The sequence below is a fragment of the Martes martes genome (assembly GCF_963455335.1).
Source record: "Martes martes genome assembly, chromosome: 1".
NCBI classification, from domain to species: domain Eukaryota; kingdom Metazoa; phylum Chordata; class Mammalia; order Carnivora; family Mustelidae; genus Martes; species Martes martes.
This window is the reverse complement of record NC_137888.1, coordinates 167,027,701-167,044,126: the sequence shown is the minus strand read 5'-3', so window position 1 is coordinate 167,044,126 and position 16,426 is coordinate 167,027,701. Positions and strand designations below refer to the sequence as shown.

General features: G+C 37.5%; 1 protein-coding gene across 9 annotated transcripts in view; it reads left to right on the top strand.

The window, feature by feature from the left end:
- Positions 1-16,426, top strand: part of SETD5 (SET domain containing 5) — an 88,167-nt gene that overhangs the window by 29,609 nt on the left and 42,132 nt on the right. For 2 of the 9 annotated variants that reach the window (XM_080819812.1, XM_080819804.1), the window contains exons 1-6: positions 12,951-13,134; positions 13,416-13,521; positions 13,848-14,056; positions 14,395-14,453; positions 14,975-15,153; positions 16,084-16,122. In XM_080819812.1, coding sequence (XP_080675938.1) covers positions 13,043-13,134; positions 13,416-13,521; positions 13,848-14,056; positions 14,395-14,453; positions 14,975-15,153; positions 16,084-16,122 — 684 coding nt within the window. In that variant the 5' untranslated portion in view covers positions 12,951-13,042. Of the gene's footprint in view, positions 1-4,877; positions 4,938-8,442; positions 8,630-9,546; positions 9,673-12,941; positions 13,135-13,415; positions 13,522-13,847; positions 14,057-14,394; positions 14,454-14,974; positions 15,154-16,083; positions 16,123-16,426 lie in introns of those variants that run through there. The other 7 variants (XM_080819809.1, XM_080819805.1, XM_080819810.1 and 4 more) reach the window with 7 other exon arrangements.

The window sequence follows — 16,426 nt, the reverse complement described above, 5'->3', positions numbered from 1 at the left end:
ATGAACTTTTCACCAGATCTTTGAACACTTTTTTCTTAGAGTTAATCGCCTATTTTCCAATAATTCTTCTAATGCTTATCACTTACCTCTGCTACACTGTTATTTTTACATGTTTCCCAGCATCTCCCCTTCTTACCTTAGTTACAGTAGCAAAATTGAAATACACACTGTTGGAGAATAGTAAAAATAATCCTTAGCCACATTCAGCTTATTAGGTAATAGCTCCTCTTCACATATATTTAAAGGTTGCAGAGAATCATTTAAACTCTATTTTCTACAAATACTAGTTCATATGCACCTGTGAGTGAGCAGGACAGGTATTCTTTCTGTTGTTGAGATGAGAAAACTGAGACTTTGAGACATTGCATGAATTGCCTAAGCCAATGCCAGGATTCATAGATTCTGAAGCAGAATGAAGCCCATTGAGATTTTACTTTGAAGAATTAAAGATTGTATATAAAAAGTGATTTTTCTGAGATCACCAAATATTTAGGCTTTTAGGCTAGAACTCAGACTTCTGCCTCTTAATATAGTACTTTTTCCTAAAATACTTTTTCCTTTTTCAAGGCCAAAAGTGATCTGTTAGAGTACAGCGGTAGTGTTTTTCCTTGATCCTTCAGTTTGGGTTGAAGATGAAAGATAAGCATATAAATGGTAGCTGCCACATTAGTTCTTCCACAAGTTGGTACCGTAGATAAAAATGCATTCCTTTATCTACTGCATTTTGAACTGCTCTGTGATTTAGAAATTGAGGGTAATCATCATGTTAAAAAAACACTTTCTAATAGTCTTTCCAAATGTCTCCTTTTTACTTTTACTCTCTTGTAAAGAAGAAATTGAAGTATTTAAAAAGAGGGGTGCCTGGGTGGCTTATTCACTTGAACATCCAACTCTTGGTTTTGGCCCAAGTCATGATCTCAAGGGTCGTGAAATCAAGTCCCAAGTTGGCTCCATGTTCATAGGGGAATCTGCTTGAGATTCCCTCTCTCCTTCTCCCTCTGCCCTTCTCCCTGCTCTCATGAGTGTGTGCACTCTCTCTCAAATAAATCTTTTTTTTAAAGTATTTAAGAATAAATTCAACTTACATGTATAACAAAATTTTGAATGATCAGTAGGTTCAGAAATTGAATCTTAATGGCTATTTTAACTCTTATTGACAACTTTCCTGAATTTTTTTTCTCTTCTTGCTTAAATTTATTCACTTACTAGCCTACTTTAGATCTTTTACTGCTTTAGAATTATTCTGTCCATCAGTTCATTTTCATTATTTACTAGTTTAAAAATAGGGATAGTAGATTGGGCTGAATGTATTGATTGTAGGAGACATCTTAGATGTTTGTGTTTTTAGTGAATCCCAGTTTAAGAGTTACTGCTTTTGCAAGGAAGGTCTTTGGTTAATTACAGCTTATGGCTAGTTGAAATTTAGAGAACTAAGAGTTGTTGTATGCAGGGTCTTTTATTTAGTAAACAAGGAGGTAAAATCCTAATAATTTTATAGCAGTACCATATATACAATTTAATACTAAAACCAGACCTAGGAGATGAAGAACCTAGGTAGGATTTTTAAATTGATGAATTTTTTAAAATTAACATATAATGTATTATTAGCCCCAGGGGTACAGGTCTGTGAATCACCAGGTTTACAGACTTCACAGCACTCACCATAGCACATACTTTCCCCGATGTCCATAACCCCACCACCCTCTCCCTACCCGCCTCTCCCAGCCCCCAGCAAGCCTCAGTTTGTTTTGTGAGATTAAGAGTTTCTTATAGTTTGTCTCCCTCCTGATACCATCTTGTTTCATTTATTCTTTTCCTTTCCCCCTAAACCTCCCACGTTGCATCTCAACTTCCTCATATCAGGGAGATCATATGATAATTATCCTTCTCTGATTGACTTTAAATTGATGAAATTTTTAATTTAGATTCCAAAATAGTAAGCTGTTGCTAATAGGATGATAATAATCATTAACCCTCTTAAAAGATCTGAAGTAATATTGTTGCCCTTGAGAAAATTAAGCGTTGCAAATTGTGATATTATTCAACCTACTGTTTATGTCTGCCTAAACAAGAAGAGATTTTCTCTAATATATGCCTATCTTTAACATATTGAGTCACATAACTTTAGAAATAACTATAAAATACACTTTTCCTGGCCCTGAATTAGTAAATGTGCATGTTTGTCCTTACTTTCAAATCTCATAATTGGGTCCTAGATTCCAGATTGTTTTTCATACATAGGGAAGCCACTACTACTTTTCAAAACGTTTTCTAATGAGAGTGAGGAAAATAAGTGTAAAATTTCAACCTTGTTAATAACTTGCTTTTAATACCTTGTTGTTAATATGCTTGGAGGACTATATTCATAAAAGTAGAAATGTTCTCAGTGTTTTATTTCAAATTTAGTTATGGATGATTGATATTGAAAAACTAATTAAAAGCAAAGGGACATTTTGGGAAGATGGCTTGTTCTTATATATTTTAATGTGTATTCACTTACATGTTTTTGTCAGAAGCCAAAATTGAGGAAGAGATTTGGCTTTCTGGGGGTTTTTGAAGAGAGCTGATCAGAGATTGCTCCTTGGCTGAGTTGCTGTCTGCATAGGCTGTTAACAATTGTTTCTCTGGCAGCAGATCTTGTTCATCAGGATTGCATCATTTCTGGGAGAATGGCCAAGGTCCACAGCCTCAGTACAAAGACTGTCTGAAGCATATGAGGCCTGTTCTCTTTCTAAAGCGGCACTCCTCTTCCTGCCAGTCCTCTTCACAGGATTACTGAAGCAGACTTGTTCTGAATTTCTTTCATTGGATTGGCTGTTTATTGGACTCTTGTCTCCCAGCTGCTTCCGGCTCACCTGGCTGATGCAATTCTTTTTCTGAAATCTCTGTTGGAATTGTTCTTAAAACACTTTGTGTGTCTGCTCTGAGAGTGACCAAATAGGTCACACGGGTCTTGTGCTTTCAACAACTCATATAGAGAAGAGACTGTCAGAATGACACATACAGAGACTATTGACCATTTCTGAACCCAAGTAAAAAGATGGGTAATTAAAAACATTTTTTCATGTTCTGTTTAATAGCCTTTTCTCCAGAAACTATATGTGTGTGTAAATGGTGACTTCTCAAAATAGTACTCAGTGTTGGGAGACTGCTTTTGCTTCTGAATCCAAGAACTTACTAGTATTCTGTGGATTCTGATGAATTGTTCTGGAAAAACAAATTGATATGAATTTGAATTGATATGAAATTGAAATTTTCATGTATTCATTTTCCCCCAGTGAACATTCATATATTTCTCTTTTTCCTCCTGTCATTTCTTACCTTCTTTCTTACTTGTTGCTAGGGGAGTCTACTTCTTCCTTGTTTTTTTTTTTTTTCTTCCTTTTATTGTTGCCTTCATACCTTTTATTTTTATGATAATTCCGAGTATGCTCTTTTAAAAAATTTTTTTAATTTTTTCTTTTAAAGATTTTTTTTTATTTATTTGAGAGAGAGAGCACAAGCTAGGAGAAATGCAGACAGAGAAGCAGGCTCCTTGCTGAGCAGAGAGCCAGATGCAGGGCTCAATCCTAGGACCTTGGGACCATGACCTGAGCCAAAGGCAGACAGACACCCAACCACTGAGCCACCCAGGTGCCCCTAAAAATATTTCTAAAAGAACAGTTTAGGGGTGCCTGGGTGGCTCAGTTGGTCAAGTGTCTGACTTCAGCTCAAGTTATGGTCTCAGGGTCCTGGGATTGAACCCCGTGTCAGGCTCCCTGCTCAGTGAGGAATCTGCTTCTCCCTCTGCCCTTCCATCTGCTCATACTCTCAAATAACTAAAATCTTTTTAAAAAATAGTTTGTTTTCCAATTTTTTGTAAATTTAGAAATCCACAAAATACCAACATATAAATGTACTTTTCCTCTCTATTGCTTGGTAGCTAGAATCCCAAAAATAACTCTTTTCACATACATGATATATTACCATTTAGTTAATAATTCCCTGTTCTGGCTAATGTTAAATTTGACTTTTTGCCCCCCCCCCCCCCAATCACCTATTTTCCTTTACTTTTTGGAGGGTAGAAAGTTAATTAAAGTTCTGTTTTTCCACATAGTCCATTATACAGTTGACCACAAATAGAATTGACTACCATTTGTCTTTTTTTTTTTTTTTTTTTTTTTAGTGGACAAGATGATAAGTGGGATGAAGGTAGGGGGAGGGGAAAAGTAATATGAATTTATACTTTAATAGGTGATGGTAGGTCCTTTTCTGACTAGAGAGTAAACTTGATATTTGCTTAAAGAAAAGCCTCTGCATTTGGGAGTGGGTCATTGGAGAAGTACCTCCTATGAGAGATAAGAAGTCCTTTGGGAAATGGGAGAGACTTCTCATTTGAAGAAAAGAGTATTACCCAGTGACATAATATTTTCCACTTCTTAAGTCTAATAAAGATAATTTCCTTTTCCATTCTTTATTTAGGTTCTGGCTTTATAGGAAAATAGGATATCATGGCTTTAAGGACAGAAATAAGTGAACATAGGATGGTTAACAAGGCAGTGTGTAGAAATGAAATAAATTACTGTGTAAAATATTCTGTATAATTCAGAGTGCCTGGGTGGCGTTAAGCATCTGACTCATGATTTAGATTCAGGGCATGATCTCAGGGTTGTGAGATCGAGCCCCACATTGCATTGTGCTCTGTGTTGAGCATGGGGCCTGTTTAAGATTGTCTTTCTCCCTCTGCCCCTCCCCACCCTCTCTACCCCAATTCATGTACGTGTGTGTTTGCTCACTCTTCCTCTCCCCCCAAAAAGAAGATATTCTGAATAATTCTGTTCTTTGTATCCATTGTTGTTATTTCTTTCTGTACTAATCTGTGTCTCAACTTTTTCTAGGTCTTCAGAGGTACTGGCAGATAATTTTGGGGGACTTCATATTTGGAGGTCTATAAAAAGGTGACTGAGTCAAATAAATCCTTTACATTTGTTTTAATTTTTACATTGTAATGAGTGCTAAAATCATATGTTGAGATAATGGTGATCATAATACATTCAGCAAACAGTCTCAGACATTTTCGGTTTGAATATTGGAAATACAGCAGAGGATAAAACACAAAAATCCTGTCCTTATAGAGTTTATATTATGGTAGAAAGAGAAAATTTAACAAGTAAAAGATACCTTGAAATTGTTCCACCTAGAGACAGAGTTAACTTCTTACTCTAGGACACCTCTCCAAACTGTGCGATAAGTTAACTAATTCTGTACTACTAATCTTGGTAAACTATACTAAGAGTCTGTTTTCTTGGCTTATAAAACTAGAGTAATTTTAATAAAATATTGCATATTGATCTGTTAAGTTTTCAGTTAATACTTAATAGCTACATTTTACAGAGTGTTATTTAGGGAAGGAATGATTCTCAGGGTTATGTGAGAAGTTTGATTTTGTTAACATTTTTTGTGTTAAGCCTAATAATTTGAAAGCTTTATTTATGTATTTATTTATATTCAAGACTTTATTTAAATTCAGGTTAGTTCACAGATAGTGTAGTATTAGTTTCAGAAGTAGAATTTGGGGGGCGCCTGGGTGGCTCAGTGGGTTAAAGCCTCTGCCTTCGGCTCAGGTCGTGATCCCAGGGTCCTGGGATCGAGCCCCGCATCAGGCTCTCTGCTCGACAGGGAGCCTGCTTCCTCCTCTCTCTCTGCCTGCCTCTCTGCATACTTGTGATCTCTGTCTGTCAAATAAATAAATAAAATCTTAAAAAAAAAAAAAAAGTAGAATTTGGTGATTTTTTTTCAGTTGCTTATAACACCCAGTGCTCATTACCTTCTTAATGCCCATCCCCTAATAATGAAAGCATTATATAGAAGATGGCCATGCTACTCTATAGTAATTGTCCTCATCAGAAGAGAGGAAAAGTCTTGTAAAACTAGACAAAAGGAAGGTGAAGGAATTCATGAAAGAGAAATTCATAGCTGAAGTAATATTTCTTAAATTTATCAAGTCTCCAAATTAGCTAGGTTGAGATTTCAGTAAGGAATGTGTTAATCATTTATTCACTCATTAAGGAAATTCTATCTGTAATTTCCCCCATTTTTTCATTTTAGAATATCTTTTAAAAATTACTGTCAGAAAAATAACTATCAGCTTAAGTTTGTAAGTTGTCTTCTAGAAGCCTACTTTTTTTTAATGGACATAGAATAGTCATGACTAAGACAAAGGCTTTTTAATGGTGTTGGATAACTTTTTTTTATCCTTTACTGAAAATGTAACATGTGATTGAAATTCCTATATTGGTTAAGGGGAGGTCTGATTATTATCAGACTCTGTTCTGATCCCAGGCATCTTCTGGGATTTTTGGTTTTTGTTTCTTCTTTTTAGTTCAAGTTATAGAATGATACTAAAATTAGAGGAATAGTTGTAACCAACAATCCCCAATATTTAACTGTTTTTCAAGCATATTTGATAATTATTCTCTTTTTTAATTTTTTAAAATTAAATTCTCTTTTTTAATTTTTAAAAAAATTCTCTTTTATTATTTGTAGATTTTATTTCAATCTCCTAGAGGCTTGGAGGGTATACTGCCTAAATTTGTTTGGATATATTGTTAGAGAAAGGAAATATATTATGTGTTAGATGGGCCCAGAGAGTTATATTAGTCAATTCTCTTTTGTAAGCTGTGAAGAAACAGTAGGAAATTTTCCCTTTTTCATTTCAGTCCCAAGTCTAGCACTATGTCACCTCCAGTTGTAGCAACTGGTATCTTGCCTTCACCCAGGTTTGGAGAGTCCTAGATCTTAATGAGATCCAGTTCTTTCAAAGTGTAGGTGCCAGAGAGGACTGCCTAGTTTGTAGCTGTTTCTGGTATTCTAAAATAACACAAAAAGAATAATATTATCTTTATGTGTTTTTAAAAATCTTGACCTGATTCACTGTTCATAATTGGTTTTCTTATTGACATTAATTTGCCTTATGTATCGAAATAATATTTAGGCATCTTATATGGTCTGTCATTTAAAATTTACACTAATTCTCTGGGTTAGTCAGCTTAGTATCACATATTTCTCATTTCATTAAATTTCTCTAATATAAGTAATGGAATAATTATTTGTAAAATTGAGTAAAATAAGTAATTTATTTGTCTTAAGATGAATCAGCAAATCAATCATGACTCTTTTTGTAGTCTTTTTGCAAAATTCTTTATTAACTTGGGTCTTTACCATTCACACTGACTTTCTTCCCTCCCACAGAAAATATTTCTTGTTTCTTTCTTTTTTTTTGTTTTAAGATTTTTGTTTCTTTGTTTGATAGAGATCACAAGTAGGCAGAGAGGCAGGCAGAGAAAGAGGGGGAAGTAGGCTCCCTGCTGAGCAGAGAGCCCGATGTGGGGCTCGATCCCAAGACCCCAGGATCATGACCTGAGTCAAAGGCAGACGCTCAACCCACTGAGCCACCCAGGTGCCCCATCTGGTTTCATTCTTTAAGTAGTTTAATACAACCACTAATGTAAATTGTATAGAGCATACTTTTTTCCGCTTTGCACCATACCTTCAAATCTCTTAATATACTCTTTTTTTTTCCCCTTTATTCAGAGAAAGAGAGGAAGGGGTGGTTGGGGGTGGGAGAGAGAGAAACTTAAGCAGCCTCCACACTGAGTGTGGAGCCTGATGGCAGGGGTTGATCTCACGATGTTGAGATCATGACCTGAGCCACTCAGGCACCCTTCAGAGATTTTATTTTTTAAGTAATCTCTACACCCAACTTGGGGCTTGACCTTACACCCCTGAGATCTAGGAGTCATATGCTCTAATGAGTGAGCCAGGTGTCCCACTCTCTTAATGTACTTTTAACTTTTTATACTTTAGTAGTTTGTGAGTCTTTTTCTTCCCAGATTCCACTGGTTATGGTCAGTCACTCAAGGTATCTCACTGCTTTTCCATAGAAGATTTTCTAACCTTTATTATGAAACTACTCTTTACAGTTTATGTTTTTATTTATATTTAGCAGTGGATTGAATTGAAATGAAATGAAAATAATCGTAACTTTTGCTATCTCACTTTGTAGAATGTTAATGTAGTACGTAATAAAATAGGTCAATGTGTAGATCCTTTGCTGTACTTGTTTATATTTATCCCTTAAAAGACTTATTTTAAAAATGGAAGAATAGGGGCACCTGGATGGCTCACTTGGTTGAGCATCAGACTCTTGGTTTTGGCTCAGGTTGTGATCTCGGGCATAAGATTGAGCTCCATGTTGGGCTCTGTGTTCAGCAGGAGTCCACTTAGGTTTCACTCTCCCCATCGTGCTCTGCCCCTCCCCCACTAGTACTGGTGCACGCTCTCACTCTCTCTTTCAAATATATAAATCTTTTTTTATAAATAAAAATGGGAAAATATTCAGTATCATTTAGGTTAAATGTAAAGAGCTATCTGGTTATTAGATATTTTCCTTTTCTGTGGCAGGATTCCTCATGTCCATAACATGTTGGTTAAGACTGTGCAGCTCACCCCCACTCTCAGAGTGGCCAGTCTCCATTAATTGGACCCGGTGATTTCCACTCTCTGCTGTATTGGACGTCATGAGCATTGCAATCCCTCTGGGAGTCACCACACCAGATACATCCTACTCAGATATGGCTGCTGGATCAGAGTAAGTGCTACTTTCTGGGTAGTAGGTGCGTTACCAGTTTGTATGGAGATAACTTTCTTATGGGCATCTAATAATTAGTACACAGTGTTTCCTAAACCCGAGTCTAACCCACCATAAATGACATTAGGCCTTTCCCTTTTTGCCCGTAGAAGTTGGAGGGAAAAAAAAGAGTTAGAAAGGGGAGGAAAAGAATGGGGGAGGGGGGTTCTTAGTAAATAATATAATTGAATTAAATTTGCACAGTAGTGATTACATTTTCATTTGTTTTGATGGGTGGGGAAGATTGAAATAAAGTAGGTGTCACTACGTGCTTCTGTAGAGTTAATGATTAGTCTGAGGAGGGAGATGAGGAGTTCTCTCCAACTGATTTTCCTTGAAGGCCTCTTCCTATGTACTTCTCACTGTTCTAGAGTAAAGGGGCTAAAACTTTATATGGGCAGGTTACTTAGAACTTCTCCTATTTGGGGTAGAAAACATTGAAACTAGTGTCATCTGTTTTTATATAATATTCATTGCCTAGAAAGAGGACCTTCAAAATCAGTGGTACCAAACTTTTTTTTCAGCTAAGAGCAGCTTTAGGAATTCAGAGTTTGTCGAAAAGCCCAATCCCTAAAATAGACTCTCAATTCTTGAAGAATTTAAATACCAAATGGCAATGAAGGTAGGCCTTCATTATGAAACTTTATATATTATTCACAGTTTAAAAAATTTTAGCCTTTTGTATCCCTTCTCTTTTAAGTTGTCCAAGATTCCCCCTGCTCACAGATTCCCCCTTTTGTCCTTTTACCTCCCTTGTACCCAATCTTCCTTGCTTACAGAAAGGAAGTGGAAGCCCCCTACCTTTCAAGACGAAGTGGCACTACACCAGGATGTGAAAGTCCAGCGAAAGAGACCCAAGGGGCCTAGGGGGCAGCACACCCCCAGAAGCCAAGTCTATTCCAGGCAGTACCAGGGATTAGGGTCTGGGCTGGAAAAATCCTGGTGTTTTGAATATGTTCAGGTCCAGTTCAGACTCTTGATCCCACAGCCACTTCTTGAGTGAGGTGGGTGTTGCTCTAATTCCCCTGTTTCTCTTGCCATTTTCATAGTCCCTGGGGATTCTTGCCCCATCAGCAAAGCAAAGCAACTGTACCAGAGCTCTGGGTTCAACTGCATCCCTGATTAATAGTGGTTTTCTTCCTTAAAACTGAGAATATAGTAAAGAGCATGTATATTTTCTTTACAAAGCCACCTAGGATTACTTAACTGTCTGTTGTCTTCCTTAAAGAGGAGGACTTAAAATGGAGCTACTCCAAGAAGCAGTATACTATATTCTTGGGTAGTCAAGAACTGAAAGTTTTTGGCCTTATTCCCATATAAAAAGGAAGATGGCGGGTGGGGGATGGGAAGGGTGGAATTGTGTTCCTTCCAGGGCTTTTTTTCCTGTTTTGTTTTGTTTTTATTTTTTTGCATGCCTGAGAGATTCAGTTATGCTGGCAGCTGAGACTTTCAAGTTTGTAACTGTTTCCCAGATACTTAAAAAAATCTTCCTGCATTAAGAACTATAATTGTACAGTGTTAACAGATTTTTTATAAAGTCAACCACTGCCTCTTACATAAATTGTCTAATAAACTACACAGGTAGACAGCATTAACATTTATGAAAATTTCCACAGAGAGATTAAAGCAATGACTTTGGGACTAGTAGAGAAAAAACCCTAAAGCAGTTGTTCTTAAAACTGGTGTTTTTCCCAGAGTGCAGAGATGACCACCCGTAAATGTTGCTAGGGAGTCCAGAAGTATTTGCAGATTTTTGGCCTAAAAACCTGACTGATATTTCTATTTCCTGAAACGTTTTCATCTGTAATTTCTGGACAGATTTCTGATACTGTTCTTACACAGTTACTTATTTAGTATTTCCACAAAGCAAGAGAATGTCAGCAATTAGCTTATGTACCATTCTGTTGCATTTTAGATGATGTTTTAATGTTTCACCATGCATATTCCACTGTCATGCATATTCCACTGTTCTGGGCACTCTAAAATTAAACTTGTGTGAAAGGCAACATACTAAACTGAGTAAAAGATCTAGACCGGATCTCATGGGATTTTAAATCTGATAATAAGAGTAGGCATTATGCATTTTTTATGTATTTGTAGGAGAACCTCTAGATAATAAAAGCAAGGATTTTTCTGAATTTACAGTTCTCCCATAAATGATTTTTAGACATTTTCCAAGAGGTAACATTATAGCAGCAGGTTACATGTTGTATTTAAAACACAATTAATGCAATATCTGTCGTTAGCATGGCTTCCATGTATGTGCCCAGCTGTCATAGTAGTTCAGAAGTAGGCTATAATTACATTTGCATAAAATGGTTGGCTAATAAGGAAATGTAATCCTAACAATCCAGATTTTTAATCCATATTTTGAAATATAGATAAGAGCTGATATATATGTCAAGAAATATTCTAGGAAATTGTATAGTTATTGATCAACATGTAACTATTTAATTGATAGCCAGCATGAAAATTGCAGAGTTTCCTTTTCAAAAGACATGAGGTTAAATTTTAATACTCGGCACGCATAGCTATATATTAAACGCTGTGCTTTACTAGAAAGTATTGTCCAGTGGGATGGCCTTTTAACCTCCACAAAACACATTTTATTTTTATTCCCTAGACTTGCACATGAAGTGCATATGTTCATATTTACCCAGTTTGGAGATGGGTAAGATACAACCAACATAGCTCCATCTCCATGGCCATCTTTTATTTCATGCCACTTTCCTTTTTCCCGTCCAGAAAAATTCCATTTCTAATAAACAGCTGCCATATTTCACCCCATGTGTTCAGTGGTACAAAATCTCTTATATAAAATATGTACTGCTTTTTTGGAATACTTATTTACTGAATTAACAGTGTTGAAAGTTACTACTTTCTCTTAACTGTCCATCATAGAAACTAAATTCTGCCTTCATTTTATTAATGCTTGTTTCCCTTCAGTTTCATTTAGGAAACCCCACCTGTTTCCTAATACTCAGAGCTGATTGCCTCTCAGTGAGCCATGTCAGATCATCTTTTCTCAAGAATACTGACCTGCATTCTTGATGTACCCCCACCCCAGTTCCCATTTTGCAGACACTCTTAAAGAATAAAATGCATGCACTTCACTAACAGAATACTTTCCTATGTCTAAAGTTCTTCTTCACCTAGAAATTACCTTTGCTGTTATTAATAAGATCCCTTCTCACAGTTTTGGAGCATATAACTGGGTGAGTTGGATATATCTCAGAATTTTCTTTTATCCCTCACTTCTCAGCTGACATTGCACCACATTGAACTGCACAGTTTATTCCTGCCCAATAATGTGTATTGTATACTTGAAAGCAGGAAAAACGTATGTTCCTTAAAGCAAACCATGCATTATTTGATTCCCTAAAAGACCCTTTGATCTCTAAGGCTGAGTTATTTGTGTCCTTGGAGTTTCTAATTTGTGAATCTGTTCTAGTTAATTTAAATGACAGATAATCTATTACTGAGTTCAACAAAGTCATACGATTGCATTCCTTAATAATCTTTCAAAATTCCCCAAAACTTGAATCAAGTAACAATCAGAGTAAAGAGTTCTTATTTTCCCCAAAACTTGTGTTTTGTCCTTTGTTACCTATGCCTTTTTATTATCATGTAAAGGCTTACAATTAAATTTCTAAATTTGAACACATTTATAATGTTTTTATATTGAATTATACTTGAACAGTTTGCTTTCCATTCAGTGAGGGTAAAAAGATATCACACCAGGCTTCTCAACAAGCCTGGCTACTTAAATTTTCATATCATTTTCTTGAAAGATAGAATGTTAACCTGGTTTTCCAAACCAGACAGGCACAGTGGAAAGAGCACAGGATTTGGAATTAGACATTGTTTCAAATTCTGGCTCTGTCAGCGTGTGACCTTGGTGATGTCACGTAATCTCACCACCTCAACTTCTCCTTCTGTAAAAATGGGGTGCTATTTACCATGTTTACTAGTTGCAGAGTAAATGAATTAATGTATATAAAAGCACCTAGAAAATAATGGGCGATTCAGAATGGTAGCCACAACTCCTCTTATTATTTGTCAATAAACAATAACCTCTGATTACAGTTTTGAATATTTTGAAGTTCTGTGGTATTACCATGCAGCTGTTAAGTAATTGTGTCCTTGATATGCTTGCATGTCATTGGTGGATGAGAAATTATTACTCTAATATTTCAAAGGTTTTTGGGGGTTCATCAAGATGAGAGGTATGATAAATATAAGATGCCGTTGTTTTTACCTGTACTTTCTTCAGGGTATCCTGTCTTGGTAGTGAATGGAAGAGGGCCTGGTCCCTGGGGCAGTGCAGAAGGCACTTTCATCATCTCACTCACTGCAAATGTCATGTGAGGTTTCATGGAAGTATTAAGAGATCCAATTAAGAAGAATAGTTCTGAGTCTAAACCAGCCCAGAGTGGCTTCTCTAGGGGAAACTCCCTGCTCAGCTGGTACGTTTGTGTTTGTCATTAGGGACACCTTGTATTCCAGGTGCCTGCCTTGAGACATCTGCCTGTACTGGCTTCATGTTACACACAAATTCACATTTAATAACACTCCTGTTATTTATAGGCTTAGTTATGTTAATCAGATTGTTTCACTGAGTTCCTTCTCTTATTCTAGTGGCTGGTGGTTGTGGAAAGAGGAGGGGTTAGCATGGGAAGTTAAAAGTCTTAGTTTAAGGGAAGATTAGGTGTTATGCTATCATGCATTGCTTTTCGCCTTTGTGCAGCCCTGAATCTGTGGAGGCTAGTCCAGCAGTTAATGAGAAGAGCGTGTATTCCACTCATAATTATGGGACCACTCAGAGGCATGGGTGTCGAGGACTGCCTTATGCTGTGAGTATGCATTTGTTTCTCTCCAGAGCAGTGATCTTCCTGGAGTGTAATCCATTCTTATACATTGTGACTTTCTTGAAATGTTTATATGCAGCATGACGAAGTTGCCCCTTTTGCACTTCCCTGCCTCCAGCGGACGTCTAGCCCTGCATCATTGTTCTTGTTTTTATGTCCCAGTTGACCTTGGCATTTTGTTTTATCACTTTCCTGGTTGAAGCCAAAAAACAAAGGGTACTACTTTCTTCTTTCTTTCCATATGTACCATACTTTAGGGGAGAGAGGGGCCAGTGTTTGGACACTGTTGATTTAAAAAATCTTATTTTCAGGATCATAATTACGGAGCCCCTCCTCCTCCGACACCTCCTGCTTCTCCCCCTGTCCAGACGATCATCCCTCGTTCTGACCTGAATGGCCTGCCGTCGCCCGTAGAGGAACGCTGTGGAGACAGCCCGAACTCTGAAGGAGAGACTGTTCCTACCTGGTGTCCTTGTGGTCTTTCTCAGGATGGCTTCCTTCTCAACTGTGACAAGTGCAGGTAAGATCATGCTCCATCTCAGTTTAAGCCTGGGTTGCTGGGATTAGGGTTTCTTGTTAGTAGGGAAAAGCTCAAAGTATTCTTTCTTGTGTTTGTTAATGTAGATGATTCCTTAGTGCTCCTTGGCTCGAATTCTCTGCACTAGGTGAGAATTGCTGACAACAAGGAATGAGAGATTGATGTTAAAGCTATTGAATTTGATATGAAATTTAATGTCCTGGAAACATTTGGTAGGTGGGAGGAAGGGGGTAGTATATGCAGAGACACTTCTCCCATGTGTGCAACGATGTGCTGCATGCTGTTGGAAGGACTACTTTAAGTTTATTTTCCCTCTTTAGGGGAATGAGCAGGGGGAAGGTTATTAGACTTCATCGGCGGAAGCAGGACAACATATCAGGTGAGCCAAAAATGGGTTGGGCCCATGTTTTGACAGATAAATATTTTGTGATTTAAACAATCATCTCCAGAATTCCTGTAAGTCCCCGTGGTCCCAGCTTTTCATGGAAAGATTAAGCAGTTCTCTCACAACTTCTGTGTAATTGTCTTGTTGTGAATTAATGTCTCCAGAAACAACATTTTAGCCCCAGAACAATCAAAATACTCCTTATGAGCACACATACCAAATAAGACAGATCCTTTTTCTGTGTTAACACATTAAGATGATGGAGCTTGGGGACTTAGTACAAGGGGGGAAAATATATCGATATCAAACAGAGTTTCTCTGCTTGATGCCAGTGATACAGAAAGAACCTTGTTTTCCTAAGAAAGGTGGGTATTTATGTTCTACACATGACAGAGTTAATGGAAGTTATGACTTCCTGAATATGGAAAAGGAATAAAGATAAAGTAATAAGCTGCTTTTAATGTGCTTGGACACTATTTGCACAACATGTGAACTATGAAATAACTTTTTTTCAGGTGGGGATAGCAGTGCAACAGAAAGCTGGGATGAGGAGCTTTCTCCTTCCACTGTGTTGTACACAGCAACACAGCACACACCTACAAGCATCACCTTAACTGTTAGAAGAACCAAACCCAAGAAGCGGAAGAAGAGTCCAGAAAAGGGTCGTACAGCAGCAAAGACGAAGAAAATCAAGGTATGGAGGGTAAAAGTATCTTAAATAGAAATATGTCTGAAATAGCCCAAATTTTGGACCAAGAAGGTGCCAAAATTCTTTTAAGAAGTGTTTGATTCAGATGTTTGAAGGGCCACTTTTGCTCTGCTTGCAAAAATCGGCTAATCTATGTTGTGAACATGTAGACCAACCTCTCTTCTGCCACTCCATACCATCACAACTGGCACAAAGTTTCTTCTACTCCAAACCCCATCCCAGGTATAAAATCCCAGCCCCATCAGGCCAAGCCTGTATGTGCTGCAGCCTCCAGTCTTGGCTTCCACTATCCTTCATTATCTCCCCACCTCCTCAGTCCCGAGGCATAGTCTGAAATTCTTGTCCTGCCCACCTCATGTCATTGGGTTGATTGTTTTTTCCGTGTTTCAAAAAAGTTAGGAAACATCTCTTGAATGATCTAGGCTTCCTCATGTTGTGGTCACTTTCCTATATTCTCAACTAAAAAGTCTCCAGGAGAAACCTCTTCTATTTTGTGTTCTTTCTTCCCCATCATGGCAACTTTGTTGCTCCTAGGTGACTTGTCCACCCCTTGTTAAGGGGATTGGTCTTTGTTTTCTTCTTAATTTCAAAACTGGTAAATCTGCAACCTTACGAAATGTTTTTATTTACTTTTTCTTTTAGTGTCAGGGGCGCATACAGGATTTAAGTGATGCATGCTCTTCCCTGTTAATTACTTAGATTCACCATGGAAAGAGAGTTAGCCTCAAAGTTCACTGGCCTTGAGCTGCCCCTGTTCTTGATAATAGTGTGGGGGATTCCATTGTATTTGTTACCTAGGGAAAGGGGACAGACTAAAACACTAGTTCTTGCCTTAGTTTTAGTCTCAGATAGGTATAACTGTCATTCTTGGTACCAAGTTTTGTTTTGTTCTACTTGTTTTCCTCTTTGGGATAGGCATTTCGAGAGGGATCCCGGAAGTCCTTGCGGATGAAGGTAAGGGGTATTCTTCCCTGATGCTGTGTTTTACTTCACTGTGATCTTGCATTTTGGTCAGCTTCTTTCCTGACATTGATGGTCTGGGAATCTTGGACTCTGCTTTTTGTTAGTTTGTAATTGTTGCCATTCAGTTTTCGTAGAGCCTTTCTCCAAAGTAGGTTTTCTTGGCCATTTTCTGAAATATTTTCCCTTTCTGTAATCAGCCTTCATTTACTGGTTTTTCATTAGCTGCTTTTCTGGGGGGAGGGGGCGGTGAAAGGGGATAAGTGACATTTACCAAACAAAATGGGGCTGATGTTTT